The sequence below is a fragment of the Parasteatoda tepidariorum genome, chromosome 6, assembly GCF_043381705.1.
Source record: "Parasteatoda tepidariorum isolate YZ-2023 chromosome 6, CAS_Ptep_4.0, whole genome shotgun sequence".
In the NCBI taxonomy this organism is placed as follows: Eukaryota; Metazoa; Arthropoda; class Arachnida; order Araneae; family Theridiidae; genus Parasteatoda; species Parasteatoda tepidariorum.
This window is the reverse complement of record NC_092209.1, coordinates 44784974-44809919: the sequence shown is the minus strand read 5'-3', so window position 1 is coordinate 44809919 and position 24946 is coordinate 44784974. Positions and strand designations below refer to the sequence as shown.

The following is a 24946-nucleotide window of genomic DNA, read 5'->3' as shown; positions in this document are numbered from 1 at the left end:
TTTCATTAAATATCTTATAAAGTTCGTAAAATAATTTAAAAACTTTAAACAAATCATAGTAAGGTTTTTGAAACATGAATAAATAGTTATAAAAGCACAGTTGATTGTTTTGAATAAAAGTAGAAAGTATAATATTTTGAGAATTTTCTCTTTAATGCTAGAAGTACTGAACTTTTTCTTCATTGAACAACGAGGATGGTACAAATCTGCATCAATGATAATATTTTTTTTAAAAGAAGCAAATGAATTAGATTAGAAGGATATAAAAAGTTAATAATTAATAGTATTTATGCATCTTATTTATTCAAGGGCTATAGTTATTTTGTAGGTGACTAGTATGACCAAGGAGTTGCAATGGACATGGACTTTTTAAATTATTGATCGAATTTCGTCTGAGAGATATCGTAGATTGGAGATACTGATAAAAATTTCCGAGTGCAGTTGCATAATAGCATTGTGAATACTTCAATAGAAATTTTTAACATATGGTTTATAAGGTGTTAGTAAGGTAAGTTTTCTATTTACTCTTTTATAAATAAATCTTATTTTCAGAATTTCAACAAAAGATGATAATATGTTATAAATAATACGACTGGCCGTGGTAGCCTGGTTGGCAGGGAGCTGGACACATGTTCGTGAGAACGGGAGTTCGAATCCAGCCGGCCGAAGGCTCTCCGTGTAGTAAATGATGAATGGTGCACATTAAATTTGTCTGGTCACGAAGTCCTCCATGTTCCCATAACAACTCAATACTCCTGGGGGTACAGAATTAGAGATTGATCGTTCTCTGGTTCAGGTCAAAATTACGAACTGTGGATGAATGAATGGATGTATGAATGGGTCCGCTCTATAAGCGGGTGTAACTTATGGCTGTAACAGAAGTCAAATTCTCGGCCATAGATGGCGCCACTGGAAAACGAGAACAAACGCACCTCCGGCCGGCAACAACAACAGCAATTATACGGTTTCCAGTAACTATTTTGATATTATATTTTGCTCTGTATAGTTTCAATTGACCAGGATTAGGCATAAGCGTAGAGATAGATACATGGTGTGGATGTTAGTGTTGATATTTCTACATAGCCCCATACAACATTCAAAGGAAGAAACATATCACATTTCACATTATTTATTTTCTAAATGCGAATTATTATGTAGAATAATTTACCTTTACAAATGGTAATATAAATCTCACGTAAACAAAAATAGTATGAAACCATTATGTTAATTCATTCTTTTAAAGTTTTTAAGAAAATTTAAACGCGATATTTTATCACATTTGTTAAACAAATTGATTGAAGATGGAAAAAAAAAACTTGCACTGGATATTTATTTTTTGTTATACATTAAACTAAAATAGGACATCAGTCAATGGTCACGTTTTCTTTTGCGACTTCTATGCATTGTTCCAGTGAAGATGTAGTTACATTTCTCCAGTTTTTTCCATTCGGACTAGTTTGTCATCGAATTTAAACTGTGGTTATTAAAATAAATTAAACTTGAAATTGGTTCTGTGCTTTCAAATAAATCGAATATAATAATGGTTTTCAAATGTATTGTTTAACATTCGAAAAATCTTTCTTTGTATATTAAAATGTTCTATTACAAAATAGTATCAAACTCAAATATGTCACTATTGATTTTCCAATAAGGCATAATAAGCAATTCATTTTAACTTTAGACATGGCTTTCTGAGTTGTAAGGTGTTGTCCCGTGTTGTGGGGCTAGAGAGTATAAAAACAACCACTTCTAACAATAATTGTAGAAGATCCGTGGTGGCTCAGGGGGTGGAGTGCTCGCCTCCCAATGAGTTGAACCGGGTTCGAATCCCGGCAATGGCTAGCTGATTCAAATTCCGCATCCGGCTTGCACCGATCACAATGCGGACGTAAAAATATCCTTTGTGTTAGATGGATCATGGGTTAGAGAGCCCCTTTCCGTCTGGTTAATCATGGGAGGATTTCGTGGTTTTCCTTTTTATGTAACGCAAATGTGGGATAGTTCCATCAAAAAATCCTCCACGAAGGTAAATTTCTTCCAATACTTGATCGAGGAGTTCCTTTGTCTTTTGGATTGGGTTCAAAATTACAAGGGTACAGAGTTGAACATTGGTAGTCGTAAACTGAAAACTTCGATCGGCTGTTTAACAGCTATTTTAAAATGAAATAAAAAAATAATTGTGGAAAAAACGAAATAACATTTTAATTCCAGATATAAATCCGAATGCATGTAAATACCAAAATTAGTGTTAAGAAATACTTCATGGGTCAAAAATAATATTAAATATAGTTTTTGTGACAAATTTTCAAAAAATATCTACACTAGCCCCCCATTTTTTCTATATTTGTTACAAATATAGTTCAATAAAATATAATTCACATAGAATTACTTATTTTACAACATAGATTACGTGGAACAGTTTCAATACCTACAAACTTAAGTTAAATGTGTGGTAATCAAAACTATAATTTTGAAAATCAGAAGTCCCGGAAAGCAGTTACTTTGTAAACGGAAAAATTACCAGATGAATGGTTTAAATACCGTATTCCTCGGTTTTATTAACTAGAATTACGGTTTTTATGAAGAAAAAAATTAAAGAAATCTCAATTACCATGCTGTGCCGTTATCTTAGCAGAATTTTTTTTTCTGTCGATAGATATATTTCGAATTAAAACCAAAGGAATATATAGGTGTGAATAAATACAAGAGGAATAATTTATGAGTCATTATTGTTTTGTTAAATGTGAAGTTTAAATTCTTCACTCCGGATAAATTCTTGTGTTATACTGCATATTTAACTTAACTTGGCATCAGTGCTTCTCATATTGATTTTACGAAACATAGATTTCCAACACTTTGTTCTTGCATTTCAATTTTAATTCTCAAATATAAACATACATAATCTGCTAAATCTCTCCCTTTTAGCAACGCAATCTGTGATTTGTTAGGCATAAGCTATAAAACGAATTCCCTGTTTTGGTCACGTTTAAAAACGTGTCACGTGGCTCGCACCAGGACAGTTTTAATACCATGCTTGAAAATAAAGGCATCATAAAAAGGGTTTCAGTGTCCAGGGGATCAGGTATAGTGTCACGTTTACCGGTTCATTTTGAAGTTTTATAGTCTTTTTTCTAAGAAAAGAGATTGGCGGGAACGTGATATAATTCAAGCGTAAGCTTTGAATTTACCAGCTGTTATACATACTAACAAAAGCTTATTTCATTTATTTATGGTGAAAAAATCTACGGAAGCCGAAAATTTATTCAATTATTATTTAAAATTAAGATTATGCTGAATATTTCTAGGAAAGAAAACTAAAAATTAGAATTAATTTTCTTTTTTTCACTTCAATTGAATTTTCTTATAGGAAAACCTGGATTCCAATGAAAAATTCCATAATTTGTTAGAGTTGGAACATAAACTATCAAATCCGGTATTGAGTATACAAAACCAGATAATTGATAATGCTTATTTTTTTCGCCTCTATATGTTGGAGAATAATAAATAAAATGCTTGAATCAAAACTATTAGTACGCGGAGAAAGAAATGGTAAAATTACAGCTCTCTATGGTAATGATATTTCCAGTAAAAAAAACAACAACATAATTCTGGTTATTAAACCAAAATTTCTCTGAAGAGAAATTTGGTGGTGCAAATGAAAACAATAACTGGAGAAGGAGATTTAACTTTGAACTGTACAAGATTCATAAACAACCTGATATTATTAAATACATAAAAATAAATAGAATGAATTGGATGGCCCACGTGATTCGAATGAGTGATGACAATACAATAAAAAAGATACTGCTTTTTAGACCCACTGGAACAAGAAAGAGGGGAAGGCCGCGGTTGAGATGGGCTGACTCAGTGGAGTCTGATTTTCTCGTAATTAATGAAAAGAATTGGAGATCAAACGTGAATCAGAAGTCGTCATGGAGAAATCTTCAGAGGAAGGCACTGGCTCACACTGAGCTGTCTGGCCAACTATGATGATGATGAAACCAAAATTTATGGTATAAAAACCATTCATTTGGTAATTTTAAGCTCGTATGGTAATGATTTACCAGAAATTCCGGATTTCAAAATTATAGTTCTTATAACCACATATCTAGTGAAAAATACAAAATTGAAAAATTAATTTAGCTGAACAAATGATTTTGATTTCTGTAAGTTATCATGATCAAATTGAATAATTTGACAACATTTACCAAATGTTATCATATATTCGTAATATAAAACCATATTTTATTGTTAATTTTATTAAAATCATTACCAAAGGGTTCAAGTAAAAAACGCCGTGTTTTTTAATGCTTCTATAAAGCCACAAGTTTACATATTCTGGTTATTTTGATAACAGCTTTTATTCTCAGCTTATTGTTAAAATAAGTAATTGTGAAAAAAAAAAGTTTCTTTCCTGATTGGTAATTTTTCTTATTAAAGTGCTTTTATTTTATAATCTATTATTAATTTGCAGTTTTGGATACAAAGTTTGTTGGTTTACATTTGATTCGTAATAGATATTAGTTTTTCGTTTGATATAATTATATCAGTTATAACTTTAAGTAAAATTGCTTTACAACCCACAGCAAAATATGAATTTTAGTGATCAATGAGGTCATACGCCAAGCAGAAAAAGTTATTGTCTCATTAATCAAAAAGGGTTGTCTCATATATTGCTTAGTTTGGGAAACATAGCAAGCATGCCACAGATGAGAGAAAAGTCGTCTTTGTTTATCGGACTTTAATGTTGCAAGTATAACATTCTGATGATTTGTTTCATTGCCTATGCATGCTTATATTTCGTTCTAATGCTGCTATTATGAAAATAAGTAAAATATATTGATATCTAGCATGGTATTTACCCTAACTTATGCAATTTGTTGTGCTGATTTCTAAAATGAAAATCTCTTTGCTCTATAACGTCTGCTTTGAAGACTATGGCAAAAATTAATTTTAATGAAATTGCTTGCATCGGGGACAACAACAGCACTTTTTCTCGTAACAATAGCACAAAAAAATTGAGAAATTCTTAGTAGAGAATGATACTATTTGATACCGTTTAGTTATTCAAGATTTAATATCTAACCTTTAAAAGGAATTCAGCGCTGATGCACACTTCTGATTCAAGATGTATTTTTGAAGCTGCATATATGTATTTTACGAGTGTGTATATGTAGTTTATGTCACATTTACACTTTATGTATCGTAACAATTTACTCTTTTATTGCAATCTAATCTTTTAATTTTCTTAAAAAATTATTATTTAAACTATTATTATTTTTGAAGTTGCATAAATGTATTTTACGAGTGAGTATATATAGTTTGTGTCACATTTACACTTTGTGTATCGTAACAATTTACTCTTTTATTTAAATTTAATTTTTTAATTTTCTTAAACCTTTATTTCTTTTTTTTATATTGCTGCTTATTTTATTTCACCTTTCGTTGAACAGCCGACCCAAACATCCGACGTTTGGGTTTACGACTACTAATGTTCAACTCCGTAGCCGTGTAATTTTGAACCAATCCAGAAGACAAGGAAACTCCTGGATCAGTACCCTCAGAGGTATTGATTTGTTATGGGAGCATGGAGGACTTCGCTATTCGACAGATTTAAAGTGCATAAGTCACCATTTACGCCAGTCTTCGGTCGGCGAGGATCGAATCCGCGAATTCTTGGACACATGAGTCCAGTGCCCTACCAACCAGGCTATCCCGGCATCTATATAGCTGTTTAATGTATATTAACTTTCTGTTCGCCCTTCCTCGATTGTCAGCGCGGTAATTGCACTTCCTGTACCCTTTTTTACCGGCCTTTCTTTTTTTTTTTTCATTAATTTTTTTAAAGGGGCCTAACTTAACCAATCCCTCTCATCTGATTTTCAATTTCTACCCTCTTTAAATTTAATTGGCTAACGCCTTTCTGTTTCTACAGCAGTAACGAATTTTTTAAGATACTTTTTACATTAATTCTCTCTCGTGCATGCTGGTTTGGTGACCTCTGGCGTATCCTCTGCTCTCTCTCCGAGATGCGGACTTATGTCCGTATCGAGGGGATTGAATTTTTTTTATCATTTTCCTTAGCCTTTAATTTTTAATTAAATCCGCAAACCGTAATTAATTTCCTTAAATTAACTAATTTCTGTAAATTACATTTGTACCATTAATTCCCTGTAACTTTAAAAAGACCCTCTCAAATTTGAACTTTCTTTCTATATTTATCTTTTACAGCACTTAAATTTCTCTCTCTTTTGCATTTTATTTTAATGCATGACCCTTTTTTTAAAAAATTCTCGTGTCCCCCATTTCTAATAAAGGCTTTTCTTTGTGTTACTAAATGTGTCCAAAGATATTTTACTAAATAATATGCTAGTTTGTTTATGATTAAATATTGTGAAGTTATAAAGAAATGTGTGAATTCATTTGTCTTCATTTAGAGATTTTTATTTCTCTTATTTCTCCAGTATGTGGTGAGTACTTTTATCTTCGCATACTTTGTGGCCTAAATGCAGATATAGTTAACTGAGGCTTCAGCACAAGGTGGAAGTTAATACTGTTAAGGAAGCAACACGTTTTATCTGAAAGCCTTCTCATTCGAGTGAGGAGAAAATTGGAACATACAGGTACCAGTTTGGCTTCCTTGTAAGTAAAAGAGCTAGATGCTAGGCAACCTCTAGAATATGGGAGATGTAACTTAGATGTTTATTATCGATTGCTGTTGCATGCATACATACAGAGCTGAGAAAATAATTACAAATTTAATAACCTAAATATTAAATTCTTGGTCACTTTAAAGGCTCTTAAGGCTGCTTTTCGAACTCTCCGCCGTAAGATGAAATGCTTTTTTGCGAATAATATGCTATTTTTATAAATGCTGTGAGTTTAAAACTGTTGCACATGACTGGTAGGTCAAGTTTAACCTATCTAAAGCCAGCGCTGTCTACGCTTATTTTGGAAATGGTGCAAAACTTCAATATGGAGAAAAGCCACAATTTTGTGAAAATGAATTGCGTTTGCTGTCTAATTTTTTAATATTTAAAAGCTTACTCAAATGCTGCATTACCTGGGATCATAAAAATTTGCAAAAACTGAGAATAGGGCAGTGATTTTGATAAATTTCCTCTAGGTGAAAAAATGTCGCCAAATTGGTGGTTTTTAAAAAAAGTTTAACAACTGTTAAAATATTTAATTTAATGTGTGTGAATGTGACCCGCCCTATAAACGGGTTGTGGTTGGGTGAATGGCGTGCAGAAATCGATTTCCTGGCCATAGATGGCGCCACTGAAAAACAGGAACAATCGCACCACTGCCTAAAACAGGCATACGACAAAAAAAATTAATTTATTTCTCCGTTCTAAATCCTAAATAATTCTTCACGGCAAGATGATATATCTCTATAGTTTAAAATTATAGCATTGCTTCAAGTGTAAGGCACTTAAACACTTAGTTTCTTTTTTATTCTCCAAGGCGACAGAGCTTCGTAAAACAATGTTAAATAATACGATTAAATTATTATTTTGAATGAAAAATAAAGCTCACAGGTAATACCTGTCATGTGGTGGTAATGGTGGGACCCTATCTTCTGCAGCTTGAACCTCCTGATGGTTGTTGTAGCGTCTCAGATCTGCTGTATCCACCGACTGAGACGTAGGCAACCCCCTAGGTCTGGAGGATGGCTTCTTATTGTTGTCATTGGTGGGTCCTCCTTTCTTAGATCCTCCTTCCCCACCGGCAGGGCCCCCTTTCTCCTTCTTCGAACCACCATGAGTTGGGAGACTTGAACTCCGGTGGATTGTGAAGCGCTTGATACTAAACGGCATCTTCATTACTGCAAGAAAACATGCAAACGTCTATTATCTACTTCACGCGAGGTGAATTAAAAAAAAAAGGAAAATTATCAATAAATGAATACTAAGAAATCATACACAAAACTGAAAGATATATATTGATGCAAAAGCTACAATAATTCCAAATACAGTCAAACCTCGCTATAATGAACCCTCAAGAGAGCGAAATTTTGGTTCACTATAACCGGGAGTTCTCTATATCCGTGTCGCAAACATTTTTAAATAATGATACCGAACTCCTTTTTATTATACATTATTTAAATAAATGACCAATGAAATTAAATACAAAAAGGACTGAAAAATGCGTAGTGACAAAAAAGCTCGTAATCTTTAGCTGATGGAGGCAAAAATTTGTCCCTACACCTGGGTTGGAATTTGCTTATGGATGGAAAAGTGAGATAAAAGAAGCAAACAAGAAAAAATGCTTCTCGCTACGTTCCACTCAATAGATGGTTTTAAAAATCAGTATAAGCATTTATTTTGAAGTAGTTTTCAAAATTATTTTTTAAAAAAATACGGAAAAAAATCTGTTGAAGACAGAAAAAAGTTCATAATATCCAACTTTTTTTCAACACTTTTTTAGTTCTCTATTTATCCACAAAAAAATAACATTATGCGTGTATAGCAAGGCACGGGACAGAACATTTCCTTCACTATATCTGGGAGTTCACTATAAACCGTGTTCACTATAGCTGGGTTTGACTGTATTATTTATTTATTATTATTTGTTGCTCTTGACGATGGCTTTACGTAGTTAAATTAAACAGTTTTTATAGTTCATCCCATGAGAATAAAAAATTCGACTGTTTTCACTTGGCATTATAATACCCAAATAGCAGCCAATATATCAACTAGTGGCCAACTAGTTGATATATTGTGAGCTTTGTACGAAATCTTTGTGACATGTGTGACAGCAGACAAGAGCAACATTTTTGAGCCCATGATAATTTTAGCCCACTGTCCACTAATTCTCTCCTTTTGCAAGACCGAAAGATACCTATTTCCACATTATCTGTATTAAAATTGCTCAATACTGGTGCTTTTCTAATATTTATCAATGATATCTATATAATGCTTTGCACCTGTATTAGTATATATGGAACCTAATACATACCCTCCAACATTAGAAATACATTCAGTGGCAGCAAACGAAAGCAAAATTTTTGAAAATGGCTGGAATTACAATTCTCATAAGACCTTAATAAGAACTTTAGAGCATACGGTCATCTCTCTATCTGACATTTAATATACTGTTTAAAATATTTATAAATATTATGAAACAAAAGTTCTTTTTACTCTAATTTATTAAAATATTAAAACACACTATATTTGCCTTTGCTGGAAATAATATTTTCTGAAACTACGAAAAATCTGTTACTCATAAAATCTGCAGCAATTACCATAATAGCAGTAGTGAATAATACCAAAATCAATTAAACGTCATTTACGTCAATATAAATAAGGCGGTTTTCTATGGTTTTCCTTTAAACAAGTAAGTACTTTTTTCCATTAACTTTGCTTTTAAGAACATAGTCCATTTTTTATTTAAATTAATAATGTTATCAATATCAATTAGACTTCATTGGCGTCAATTGCCGTTGTGAATTTTTACCCTCTCTTTAAACGAACAAACATCTTTTTTTCGTATTAACTTCGCTCTTTTGTACATAGCTTATTTATCTACACAAGCAAAAATATATCATGGTAAGAATAAAATGCGTAACAAATAATAAATCTGAGTTAAATAAAAGACGTAGACGAGAAATTATTAACGATCAACAAATTCCATGTGTGATACCGGGTTGTATTTAATTAACTTCACATTAATTAACATTTTAGCTCACGTAGAAACTTAACTCAACTTTAACACGCCATTTTGAATAGAAACGATCAGCTGACACTGACGTCATTGGTCACATGTGTGGGTATCATGATCTTCTTGAAGTGCAAATACCCAATTACAGCATATTACCATTATTAATTAAGTTTTATTATCATTAACAATATGACGATTTCCTACTGTTCCTTTAAGAAAATAAGAACCTAAACTATTTTAAGTTTGTTTTAAAGTACAAAGCATATTTTTTATTTTAGTATCTACCTATGAAATAAATTAAGTAAGCATCATTGGCATCAATAACCGTTTGGAGATTTTTTACGCTTCTCCTAAGCGAATTAATACCATTTCTTTATTAATTTTGCTTTTTTGTACATAACTTATCTATTTAACCGAATTTTTGTTGATTTTAAGCTATTTAATTTTATAGAAACACGTTTAAAAAGCATAATTATAATGAAATTAAACATGCAGTTACAGTTAATGAATGAAAAGTTGTGGATGAGGTATGAAAGAGTTACGTATTCGTTGTCCAATGTGAAGAAAGTTCTAGAAATAGATATTCTTTTGCACCGGCAGGGATAGAATAATGAACCATTATATTCGATGCTTGGTGATGTATCCACTATGGAAAAAGTTACATATCTCCGAAGTGAGTAAGGAAGCTTTATGTAATAACGGTATAAATTAATGGTAAATTCGTTCAATGAAGTTCGTTTCAATTACGGACACTAGTCTTTTTTCTCAAAGAAAGAAGCTGGGAGTATAAATTGATGGTCAATTCTGATAATTTTATGGAAATTATTTTGAGTGCAAGATTAGATAGGTTACTCACTAGATGAACTTTTTAAGAATTTATCCCCCCTTATAATTCTTTAAAATTGCATCTTACAACTGATCATGTTACTAATATTAAAATTGCATCGACACTCCGTAAACTCCAAATTTATGCTTATCCAGTCATACTCTTAATTAACGGAGAGTTTTTGAACGCTCTTTGTCAAATACAATATCCATGCGTTAACTAACTCAGCAAGTCACACAAGCGAATGAGGTTCTTTTCGACTGGAGCACAGATTTTGAAACTAAGATTTCTCACTTTCTTCAAAAACTCACCAATAACGAGTTTTAGCACATTTGTTAGCTTTTTTGTTGTTGTTTCCAACCCCAGCTGGGATAGCGGAGCTATACCAGATACATGAGGCTGTGAGTCTTCAAAAAGTCGAGGAAAAGGAGAGGTCTCTCAAGAACCTCTTCCATGGTGAAATCCAGGCAATCAAGTATATGGTGAGGACTAGCCTCGCTGGAGTTGCACTTTTTACAAGATGGAAAAAGTTTAATTTGTCCACTGAAAGTGAGCCTCTTAGTATGCCCACTGATAAATCTACAGGTAGCGGTTTGGTCGGCACGTGTACCCTGAAAATCAAGGGCTCCTCCAGGACGCTTGCGGGGATACCAATTGTGACCCGGTGGAATAAGCCAAGCTTTATTAACTTTAGATTTGAGGATAGAAAACAATTCAGAGTAAGTGAGGGCCGTGTTTGGAGAGGCTGGGAGGGAGGTACCTTATTTTGCCAACTGATCTTAAACAACTGTTAGTTTGTTTAGCTACGACAGCTGGTCTAACTTTTAGACAGAGTTTGCGCACTTTTGATTTACTTTAGTACACTGTTAGAAATATTTCTCTGAAAAAAAAATGGTTGAATAAAAATTTATTTAGTTCATATTTTACCACATTCAATCAAAACAGTCAAATTACCATAAATAAGATTGAAGTCAAACTTTTAACTGATATGAAAAGCCATTTATTACTTGCTTTCCCCTAATACGGTGAAACAACCAGAATTTTATCGCATCAACTAGATACAATTAATAGAACCACCTAGTTTCCTACTGATGGGTACATATTATAGCCAAAAGAGCTAATCTGTCAATATCATGATAGACAGGGAAGAGTCTCGGCGCTGACACCACAATATTTCCTCCATTCCTTTCAACACATGAACAGATTCCAGTGTCCTGTACTCCCCAATTAAAGAGTTTGGTCTGTTAGAATGCGATAATCTCCTTTACGGATAAATGGTAGAACTATAAAGCTGCTAAGCTATGTCCAGTTGAACTTCTTTTCTACGGTTTTAAAAACATGTTAACAGTAAATGGCTAAAAAAAACGTACAGTTTTGAATTCATGGTTTCTGTTTAATCCATATCAGTTGTAAACGGTTTCAAGACCATAAGAATTAAAAATGTTCTTTACCATAAACTTTACAGTTAATTGGATAGACAGACTGCTGCTGATTATTTTACTATATAAATTTTAGGATGACCACTCTAACAGTGTATTTAGGTGGATAAAGGTGTCAAAATATATAAGGTCACAATAATGATTTACATGGGCAAGAGCCTGTATTCTAATATTTCTTTTTTACGTTCTTATTTAGGTCAAAATTATTCTTGGGTGCCATTTCAAAAAAACTTTGTATATCGTGCGGCATGTGATACAATTTTGCTAAAAATATGTTTACTGTAAAAGTGTAAAATTAAACTGACTAGACAATACTTATTACAGACTAAAATTTTACATTTTAGCTTTATAATTAAATCATTATAATTACATCATTATAATAAAAAAAGCATTTTTCTGATATCACTTTATATAAGTTGTTTTAATCTGATCTTGTGTATCAAACATCAAAAATAGAATGGTGTTATAATATTTATTGTACAACTGTGGAGCGCATCATCTTAGATAAATATGTTAGTTAAGTTATAAATCAAATTAATACCTGAATGCTATGCGCGGATAGTTTGAAATAAAACTTCATGAATGAATTTTAAATACTTAACAGCAAAATACACGCAAAATGTGCTAAAATCAGTTAGAAAACAAGTATTTTGATAGAAACTAAACATGACAATCACATTTTGATGGTCAACACGAATTGTTTAAATGACCCTTAAAACATATCCTATAAAAAAGGGATACGCTAACCATACTTCCACCTTTCTAAGTTATTTTTCCGAAAAATAATACTTTGCTTAATGAGCTGCTTATGAAATAAAGAAATATTAGAGGTTTCAGGTTTCAACTTACGATACTACTGTACTAAATATATTGACAATTTAGGTTGGAGTTGGAAAAATAAAAATACTGTGAAATATGAAATGTCGATATCTTTTTTGTCTCTTTTAAGAAAACTAACTGATTCATTCTTAATTATGGATTAATAATAATGAAAATAATGATTATAAATTGATGTATATATTAACTTTATATATAACAGCATACACGCGATAGAATACGGTACAATAGCGCATATGAGTTATTTATTAAAGAAATTTATTTGCTTCGCTAGGAGCAATTTTATGAGAATAGTTTCTAACGAAACGAAGTGTTTTTGGCAACAGCTGTTGGAGCGAGAAACATTACATTTTTGCAATTTCTTCAAAAGATTTTGCATGTATACTTCACTTAAAGATAAATCATACTGCTTTACTAACAATTATCGATTTTTCTGTATCAAAGTCTTCTGCTTATAACTTTAGTTATGAATACTTTATTTCACCTTATATCAAAACGATATAATTGCAATCTTTCTAATTCATGCAATCTAATTGGACAAAATTTACGTGATATGTTCTTTAATAAACGCAAAAGAGTCCGATAATTTCGGCGATTATCAGCGTTTTAATTAACTAAAGCTACAATTATATATACTTATCCTATTATTAATATTCACTCTTATTATTAGTCGGAAAAACATGCTGGTAAAATTACCGTGCTCTATGGTAATAGAATTCTGGTAAAATAAATCATAATTCTGGGCAATAAAATAAAAATAAACGGTATTTATGCCATTTATTTGGTAATTTTTCCTTTCACATGATAACGGTTTAATGAAAAGTCTGTCTTTCAAAATTATAGTTTTTATAATCACAGATTTAGTATTAAATACAAAACTGAGAAGTAAGTTTAATCAAACACGTGATTTTTATGACCTTCCCTAAGGTAAAAATACCTAATTTTACCACATTTACCAAATTTTATAACATATTATAAAACCATATTTCACTTTTAATTTTATCAAAGTTATTACCAAAGCGTTTCCTTAAAAATTTGTCAGATTTTTGGTGTTCGCATAGAGCCAGAACCGAGGTAAATTTTATTACTTGTATATTCTAGTTGCCTTGACCATAATTTTTTCTCAATGAATAAGTGCGTTTTTTATTATGGTGCGGCGTACCAATATTAATGGTACAACGTTGAACCTGTTTTTCTGAGATTGTATATAGATTTACACGCAGTATAAAACGTAAACTATTTTTTGATTGAACTAATAGCAATTTAATGGGCACAGGTTTGTCCCCAATCAAGTTACTATAACAAGTTAAATAATATCGTAACAACTGTTATACCTTACGCGATATTAAGGTTTAATTTAACACCTTATTAAAATACTCATAGTAAACGGTTAAACTTTGAAGCTATTTTACTGTAAGTGTAGTAAAATTTACATCTAGTTTTCAAAAAATAACCTTGTTTTGAACAAAACAAACTGAGAAAAAATTGTCAAAACTATCAGTGTATGGAGAAGTTTGTCATGTTTGTCGCTTTGTGCAACACCAGAAAGCTTGATAATTTTTCCTTTAGAGCTTTAGTAATGATTTTCATAAAATTAACAGTAAAATATGGTTTTTGAACATGTAATAAAATGTTGTAAATGTGATAAAATGTGACAGGCAAAACAGACAAAGTTAAATGTGAAAAATTTTGTAAATGTGATATCATTGTAGCTTAGATTATGATTTTAATTGGGTTAAATTTACTTTTAACTTTTGTATTTCTTACTAAATGTGTGGTAATAAGGACTAAAATTTAGAGGCCGTTACCGTGTGAATGGAAAAATAAGGACAAATAAATGATTTAAATACCGTATATTTTGATTTTATAAACCACAATTATTTTGTTTTTCTCACCAAAAATGTCATTATCGTACAGTATGGTAATTTTAAATTTTTTCTCTCCATGAAATGAAAAATCAATGATTTCCAATTCTTTAGGAAAACAGTTATGACTACACTTTGAACATTTAATAATATTGTAAAGAGAAAAATATCTAAAAGATCCTTTCATTTCATGATTCTAAAATACGAGAACAAAAGATTAAACTATTATATATTAAATCTAAAATAAAAGTACTTTTATTCCTTACATTAAAACAAAACAATTTCTAAAAGCCTAATTCAAGTAACGCTACATTTTGCATAAGCTGGTTTCGGTAATTGAATTTTTCCTTGAGGTGGTAAAATGCTCAATTAATAGGGGAAAACTGTGTGAAAAGATGAAAAAAAAAAGTTTTTCTTATTTTTGCTTCCGCTGTGAAGGTTCATAAAGCAAATGGGATTTCAGAACCCAACGGCAAACAATGCATAATTCACAGGATAATAAATTGATTTATATTTGTTTAACAAAACACTCATGGTAGAGATTGTTTACTTTAAGGAAGGAAAATTGCTCATGAAGAAAAGAAAAATTAATTTTGGTAAAAATTTAATTTAAAAACAGATATATTAGGTTTGATTGAAGCCTCCTTTTGGTACATTGTAACACTCTTTCTTTCAAATTAAAAAAAAATATTACAATTATAGACAGAAATCTACAGCTTAAAGAATCAAAAAGAATATTTCAAATTTTTTTAACTAATAAATATTTTGTTAACTTCTCCTTTTAGTCTAAATTTATTTTCTTTAAATAAGAACTAATTTCGAAAAATGAACATTGATTAAAGTGTTTGTCAACCCCTTCTTTCTCGCTCCCGTGAAAATGACGGGGGGAGGTTTCGCCCTCTATTTCTCGCTCCCGTGATATTGACTGGCTGAAGTGTTCAGTAGTAACGCGCCAATAAGAATAAAACTAATTCATTTCTTTTGCCCGGAAAGCAATTTGTTTCTCATTTTACACACCAGATGGCAGTACCAAGATATTTTTAAGGTAATTGTAGATAGTTAGTTTTTTTTAAACTAGATATCACCAATAATCAAATAAGTAATACAAAAACAAAAGTAAAAAAATAGGCACTTTTATGACCGCTTTCTTGAAAATTAACCGATCGTTAAGGGGTTAAAGAAACTGAACACAAGACCTTTGAGTGTAAAGCAGGAAATAAACAAATCTTATCGCGTAAGTTACTCTTAAACAAGTATCGAAATAAAAGTTTTTCACACATTCTACTTCATTTAGAACATAAAACACAGAAGAGCAGTTGAAGAATAGTCATTTTTTTAAAAATAATTTTCCATTGTTTTACACAAGCAGTTTTATCTATGCATCTTTCTCATACCTCTAACTGTGATTATATTTTTTCAAAACGAAATATTAATTTTAATTATTTTTACAAAGATTCATAGCAGGATATGACCATTTTGTTAAACACGTAATTTGCGTTATGTCTAAAAAATCGCCAATCAGAAAAAGTCAACAAAAAAGTAATAATGATTAATTAAATTAATTAATCAAATTAATTTATAACTGAAAAGATTAACTATAACTGAAAAGGAATATCAATTGTTTTTTGGGATTATTAGTTTCTTATATAAGAGATTTCACAATACATATTTTTGTTGCAATAAACTGAATAATTATTTATTTGAATAAAATCTACACGAAAAAATTATTCTAAATAAAATTATTGCGCTGTATGATATTGACATTTTTAGTAAAGAACCATAATTATGTTAATAAAAACCAAAACATACACTATTTGCAATATTGATTTGGTAATATTTCCTTTCATATGATAATGATTTACGTGAATTTCTGGTTACCAAAGTCATAATGCTTATTACCACAAAATTAGTAAAAAATACAAAATTGAAAAATAAATTCAACTGAAGAAATGGCTTTTATGTCATGCTTTAAAATATAATAATAAAATTACCAAAATATACCACATTTGTCAATTTGAAATTTTTGGTCCATAGTTTTTAACGTTTCTTTTTCTTTTTACAAAATTGCAGAAGCGTTGAAATAGTCTTAGCCAATAATGCTCTTCTTGAAAAGAATTTTATAAGAATAATAATCTCAAGCAATTCATCTCCTGGAATCATGAAAAATATATTTATAGTCCCATCAATCTTTTTCTTAGTATGAAAACGATACTACCGTTAGATCTTTTTAAATAATATATGAAAAAAAAGATTTATAATAAGTCACCTATAGGTAGATCATGTGAATAGGAGAAGTATTTTAACACTATAATAAAAAAAAACAATTTTTAAAGAATTATGTTTTTGTTCAAAAACTTAGCAGTCAATTTCGCTGAATTAAATCATGCATTCTCTTAGTAGAACATTTTTCCTCTCAAACTCTTTTTTCCGAGGAATTTTGAACTGGTACATTTAGTAAGGTAGTTCATCCAAATTGATGGCTTTGACCAGGCATGTCCTTCTGGAGAAAATAGCATACATTGCTCACTTTCTCAGTGATCATTTAAGATCTTTAAAATATCAGGTGTTTCCCGGTGCTTTGATACTTGTAAAGTGCTACAATGAGCAGGCGTCTCCTGATCACTTCCTTGTTTGCCTGGGGATTACCAGACAAGATATGGTGGACAATTCTGTGATGTTATTGGACATTTTTAGTTCTAATTTAGTTCTGCTGATCTTGGGGATGTACAACAACAACTTTTTTCATGTCTGGTTCTCTTTTCATCATTGTTGACTAAGGATCATCTTCATAGACTCATATTTTACATTTTCGTGGAGTTGGTACGTTAGAAGAAAATATATATACGTTTCATCACCATTTAAAATTTTAGAAATATTCCGATTGCCATCTTATATAAGTTGCTTAAGTGCTTCTTTACTGATCCCAACACGTTCCTTTTTATTGATGCTCAGTTTGATTACTGGAAACCCAACTGTAATTTTTTTTCAACACGCAGTTCAAGAATAACTTTATGTATGGGAATACACTCAATGTGAAATTTCTTCTATTTCTTTTGGTTTGTTAAACGATTATCAGCACAGAACTTTTTTGTGCATGGCAGACATTACACATGACAATGGACTTCTGGTGCACTCTTTATCTTGAGAGTTTCAATCTTTGTGAAATTCTACAAGCCATCTGAAGAGGCTAGTATAAAATTGACTTTTATTTCATAATACTGATTATGAATGTTAAACATATTTTTTTATATTTTATTCCCTTTGATATTATATCATTACCATACTTTTAACATTATCTACTTTTTTTTTCGTCTGTCTAAATTTTATTCTGCCCCTAGCCTGTACATGCATTTGGATTGACCAATAATTGACCAATAATTAAAAATGATTTGATGGGCTAAAACAATTCCTGAGAATTACGATTTTCGAGAAATTCTCTAAGCGATCTGGATATAGTAGCACGAGATGGACGTTTGTTTTCAAATGCTAATTGCACAGCTGCGGCTCAGGTGATTGCGTACTCACCTCCCAATGAGGTAGAATCTGGTTCAAATTCCAGCGGTTGTTGGTGGCACTCAATTCGTACCGACCACAGTGTTCGCGTTCTCGTAAACTATCCTCCGTGGTAGACGGATCGTGGGTTAGAATCCCCTTGACGTCAGGCTAACCGTGGGAGGTTTTGTAATTCTCCCCTCCAAATGCGTGTAGTTCCATCAAAAAGTTCTTCACGAAGGCACACTTCGCTCAACTCCTGATCCAGGAGTTCATTTGTTTTCTGGATTGGGTTTAAGCTTACAAATCTACGGAGTTGAACATTAGCAGTCGCAAACTCAAAACTGGATTGGCCATCCAACGACAGTTATGAAATATATAAAAATAACGATTGTAGAGGCCTGAACTTTTTTTTATTTATTTCATTTAAAAATCTTAACGCAATCATATTCTCGTCTCAATTAAAATTTTACAATTTTTCTAAAGTTTAAAACGCTAAACTACTTAGAATTGCTCCAATAAAAAATCATCCGCTTGGCTGAAATAACTCAAGAATATTTCTACTTAGTAAATGCTTCTAGTAACTATATATTTGACTTTAAATTCGTGACAGTAAAAAAATTTTAAAAATTGCCTTTGCTATTCTTCATAATTATTTTGGGAGAAAAAAATGACATATTTGAAAGACAAAGGCCACTAAGATAAAATCAAAATAAACACAGATTTCTTCTTTATGCAGAAAAATGGTTATTTTTAAATAAGTACACAAGTTTGGTTTTTGTGACATATATTTTCTCTCTAACATATTAATTTTTTTAAATTCATTCATTAGCTAACAAAAGTTGGATTCTTTTTACATATTCCTGTTTAATTTTATATGAGGATTTAAACAAATTTTAGCACTTGAAATTTCGCTTTTGTGTAAAAAAATATATGGAGTCATAAAATAAATTTTTAAAGTTAACATTTAAAAGAAGAGGCCTATTCAATATTTAGAACATTTGAATAGAATTCTTAAGCCAACAAAGGTTTCATAAATATTTATATTCAAGGTTTTGTTTCCTAGTATTTTTTTTCATCTTCACCAAACAAAGAAATATGCTTAATTCTCTGAAGAAATGAATAATAAAGATAAAAATTCCATTTCGTTTATTATATTTGAGTATAAAAGAATGTTTTTACTGACAGAATAATTAGTAATTAAAATTATATATTTAGTAGACACAATATAATAATAGCTTTTCAAAAATATATAAATATTTCAGAAATAATAAAAGTAATATTTTTCCTTCTTGCTTCTAATCATTCTATTGAACACTTGAAAAAAAAGTAACAAAATAACTTCAAATTAATCTTATTGCTGAAGCAATAAATAAAGATGATAAAAAAATAATAATTTTTTACCATAAAAAAATAATAATTTTTTACCATATTGCATAAAGCAAAATAATGAAATTTATAAATTTTCATTCATGAATTATATGAAAAAATAGGGTAATGATATATTTTCCTTAATTAAATAAATCATTATATTTTGTTTAAAAATTTAAATTAAGTACAAGTTTGAAACTATGGAAAACTTCATTTTTATCCCCTCAAATAACAACCCCTTCTTTTACTTTCTTTAGAAAAAAATGATCTCTCTATATTAATGAGAAACTGTATAATAGTTTTACGTTTCATGAAATGCATCACTCGAAAAAATTGCAATGCTAAATTATGGTCAAAAGGGGTTTCAGTCACTGACAAGCAAAATACACTTATACCAGTAAAACTATGATGACTATAAAAATAAAGGCTTTGAGAATTTTTTTTTTCGTAAAATGCACGGCCACTGATTGTAAATTAACGCCATTACATCAAAAACTATTTTCAATTACGGCCTTGACGTTACGTAAAATTAAGCGATTACTAAGGCAAATCAAGGCAAACCGCGGAAAGAGGCAAAATAGTGTAGTGCTGCCATCTGACGAGGAGAAAGAAAGTTGCGTGTTCGTTTTCTGTGATAACCAATATAGGAAGAGAGTGTGATAAAGAGACGTGTTTTTTTTTAACACTGCATGGGTAATAACAAGTTAATTTAGTGCTCTAGGGCAGTGTTCCCCAACCTTTTTATCACCGCGGACCTGTCAACGTTTGATAATTTTTCAGCGGCCCTCCGGGGGGGGGGGACGTTGATTGTTTATATTTTAGATTATTAATTTTTATTTAATTGTATTTAAACATGCCTTCAAAATAAAATACAGTTGCACCAAAAAATAAATATTAAGTGATTTAACATTTTAATTGACTAGAACGTTAAATCAATGAGTCACGATCGAGAGAGAAGACAAAGTTCTTTATTAGTTCCAATGTAAATTTCGCGCCGCGCTTTCGCGTTTTATTTATGATATTTACAGTTATGATGATTGTTTTTTTTTATTATTATTAAAACTAATTGATAGAGAAAATAGTTGCGGTGGTTTTCTTTTCTTTTTTTACTTTTTAAAACATTAAAAAATTAATGTCACTACCTTCGGGGGTCCCCTTTTTTTTATAAATAAATGAAATTTTAATGGAACACAAACATTTTTAATTTGGGGTATAAACCTAGGAATTTAAATTCAGTTTCAATGAAATGGGCGGCCCGGTACCACTTGATCCACGGACCGGTACCGGTCCGCGGACCGGGGGTTGGGGAACACTGCTCTAGGGGATATTCCAGAAACTTATGAAGTACTTATCAAGAAACAACACTAAAGAAGAGTTTGATGTAAGAAGGTTCCTCTCGGTTTTCTTTGTACTGTGTTGTTATCCAGTGAAAATTCTATAAACTTATAAAGTACCTATCACGAGCAATACCATGGAAAAGTCTGTTATAAAAATGTTACCCAAGGAAAAGTTCAGCTTATAACGGTATTTCTAACTCGTCCTTCGAATTATTAACTATGAAGTTAGCAAATATTTCAGCAGAAGACACTTACGCCATTGGTTATATACGCGCTGAGTATGAATTATATTCTTTTGTTAAATATTTTAATTTTAAAAAAAATTTAATGATGTAAAAATTAATACATCGTACCTATTTAATTTCACGTGATCAATAATATGTTCAAAGGAAAAAGAAAAACATTTTTCAAAAGATAATAGTAGCGCTTTCCCTTAATGCATTCAGTGTTAATTCTTTATTTGCATTTTCTGATCGTTTACGTTAAAATGTCTGGTTATGATTTGATTTTTCTTTTTATGCTAAACAAATCGTACCACTGAAAGTGTGAAGTCAATTGTCCTGTAGATTATCTAGGGTGCTACAAATTAAATAATGAATTTTTAGAATAATCTATAAATTACCTAATGAATTTGTAGAATAATCTGTAAATTAACTAATGAATTTGTAGAATAATTTATAAATTAACTAATGAATTTTTAGAATAATCTGCAAATTAACTAGTGAATTTTTAGTATAATCTATAATTTAACTAATGAATTCTTAGAATAATCAACAAATTATCTTAGTTGATCCATTGAAGCACCAAAACAGGGTTTCATTTCTCCAATTACCTAGATAATCTGGACCTTACCTACTATGCACTCTTTAAATGAAAAAGGCTGATGAGTAACAGGTTAAATTACATAATGTATGGTTAAATTAACATAATATTATTCGTTTATTTTCCGCTGTTTAATCACGACAATCAACACATTAGTTGATAAAATCATCAATGGTTTTAAGACCGATAATATAAAGAAACAAATGGTTTAAAATTAGGTAAATTGACAAGGCATCATTTATTTGTTATTCAATGAATTTTAAAATATCACACCCATAAATACAATCAAACTAACACGAAATTAGTCGATAGAATGAGGGAAATAAAATTTTGAACTTTAATGATACGAAAAAAGTTAATTCATTCACATTACCTAGGTAAATTGTAGAAAATACTTGATTCCTTACTTTAGCCGTTTATTCTAATCAATTTCCAGACTAGCTAAGGTTATGTGCCTAGAAAAGGCTTTCGAACTTGAGTGATAGTATTCATACAAATTGTAATAAAATTTTAGCATTACACAATAACGTTTTCTTGACATTTTTTTGTTACTAGCACCTCATGTCATGAGAAAAATAATGCTAATACTCTTCTAGTCCAATATTAAATCAAATAGAGAAAGTGAGAAAAGCTGCGCTAGCTTTTAAGGAAAGTTAGCAAAGCTAAAGGTGCTAGCTTTAAGGAAAGCTAATATTAAATCTATTAATGACGAAATCATTAATTGAAGATGAAGGTGGCTCAGTCACATTTTAAGAACAAGCAAATGCAATCCTGCACTTGGGAAACTGAAGGGAAAAGAAAATGAGGCTCAAAATAACATAGATAAATAGCATGAAAGAAGATCTTAGCAAAAACGGATTGACAGGAGGAAAGAAGGCACGTTATTTGACACGATAAGATAGGAGTACTTGAAAGAAGAAGCTTCGAGCTACGTGCTACTTTAGCACGAAAAGAATAGGTAGGTGGCAGAGAAAAAAATGCTGTTAAAAATATCATTCTATGTAATATTGACATTTCTGTTTGAAGTAAACCCCTACTTCTTGTTAATAAAACCGAAATATACGGTATTTAATCCACTCATGTGGTAATTTTTCCCTTCGTATGGTAATGGTTTACCAGAAATTCAGATTTTCAAAATTATAGTTCGCATTACCTCACGTTTAGTAAAAGATTAAAAACTGGAAAGGTAATTTAACCAAATAAAGGTTTTTCGTGCCACACCCTAAGGCAGGGGTGGCGAACCTTTATACACCAACGTGCCATTTTTTCTAAAAAATTGTTTAATGAGGTCATAGACGTGCCGTCAAATAATTTTGACTTCGTGATTATTAGGAAAATAATAATACAAAATAGTGACGTCAACTCAAAACTCTTTATTCAGTATGGAAAAAAAAAAAACGTTTTGCAATGTCTTAGTTATACGCGTAATTCAACTCAAAGTAACATCAGTGTGACTTCTGTTATTGCAGATTAGATGACAAATAACTTATATTAGGTTGTAAGATGTTAGCTTAGGCAGGACTGTTATTATTTTTTTTTTTTGCTAGTCATTTATTGTTAGATTGTTTTTTATGGTTATTAATTGCTTTTTTGGCATTAATTGTTAATTCTTTTGTTAATAATTGTTTTTTTTTCTGTTTGTTTTTTGTGAATTTTAATTTAATTTTTAATATGCTTCATAGTGAACTTTGTGATCGGTGGTGTGCCCAAAATATTGCGTCGGGTGCTATAAATGGCACGCGTGCCATTGGTTCACCCTTCTTGCCCTAAGGTATCGTGAGAAACTTAACAAATTTTACCACATTTACCTAATTTTTTCATGTATTATAAAACCATATTTTATCATATAAATTTTACCAAATTCATTACCAAAGCACTTCGGTAAAAATTACACAAATTTTTGGTGCTCCCACGATAAATTTTATTTTCTGATAGTTTTAATCAAACTTGCAATTTACGTTAAACAATAACAAAAATAAAACCAATGTAAATTTAGTTAAATTATTTATTCTATAACTTAAAAAGAACATATTGTGTTTCATTTGAGGACCAACCAGGTTACCAACCAAAATACTACATTCTGCAGTACAACCAAGTGTATCAGTCAAAAATGCTTCAAATTAGCTGGAAATAGAAATTTTAAACACTCAAATGCTTAAATGTCAATTTTCCATCTTGCATTAAATTTCTTATTTCGAATTATATTTATTTAAAAGATATCTAATTAGCTCTACATTATTATAAACATCTCTATTCATTTCGACACACCATTCAACATAACTCATTCTATTGAAAACTGTGCTTTTATTCGAAAAGGTTTATTTCCCTTTGGAGAAAATTGAGAATTTTATAAATTAGATTGCTTAATTACATTTTGAAACTAATGCAATACATATAAAAGCAATCAAACCTTTAAATTCCCTATGGTAATTACCAATTAGGTAGATATATGGCATTTTCGAGCATTATTTCTATATAAGAAATAAATTATTATTCAGGATAAATGTTTGATTTTAAATAGAGCCTAGTTTTATATGGTGTAAAATAAAAACGGTTAAAACCACATTTTTGAAGTAGAGTTAATGGGTGAGAGGAATTTTAATTTTACCAGATTTAAAATGAGAAAGGAAGGACGCCTTACTTTCATTAAATGCTTTAGGGGGTATTTTCTGTGGTGATAGAAGTTTATTTTAAAAGTGATGCGCCTTTGTTTATAGTTTTATATCGGGAAAAAAATTGCTTTATCATTTTGGGGCTACTTTAATGAATTTTTTTTCATACTTTCATTTTATATTAATGTGTCAATCAGTTGGTTTCCATCGAAAAGGTTTTTTAACGGTTTTTTAAGGGTTTTGAGTGGCGGTAAAGTCTATTTAGCGAAAGAAATGACAGTTTTTCTCTAAGTCATTAGGAAGCGATTGAAACGTGTGTTGTCATCCAACGCAGAGCCCCCGATAAATAATAAAAACAACCAAAGTTTAAGCATTTTAATTTATTAGACTGTGATTGAAATTTTTATTTACTGTAAATTCATTATGATGGCAATGTAATGGTAAATTCAGCTTTTGGCAGTTAAAAACGATTAAAACTTTTAATGTCAGTCAGCGCAGAGCTCCCGTTTAAATTTGAGCACACCTGATGGTCGGAAATCTAATATTTGATAAATTCTAATTGGCCATAAAATGACGATAAATTCTGTTTATAATGATTACAGAAGAGGTCAGAAAATCATTGAAATTTTAATCGTTTTCTGACCATCATTTCATGATTATAAATACAAATTTTAAACTCAGT

At 30.6% G+C, this 24946-nt stretch overlaps 1 protein-coding gene across 12 annotated transcripts in view; it reads right to left on the bottom strand.

Moving 5' to 3' along the window:
- Positions 1–24946, bottom strand: part of LOC107442885 (coiled-coil domain-containing protein AGAP005037) — a 301042-nt gene that overhangs the window by 159156 nt on the left and 116940 nt on the right. For all 12 annotated transcript variants that reach the window (XM_071182301.1, XM_071182305.1, XM_071182308.1 and 9 more), the window contains exon 3: positions 7549–7828. In XM_071182301.1, the coding sequence (XP_071038402.1) occupies positions 7549–7826 (278 nt within the window). In that variant the 5' untranslated portion in view covers positions 7827–7828. The remainder of the gene's footprint in view (positions 1–7548; positions 7829–24946) is intronic.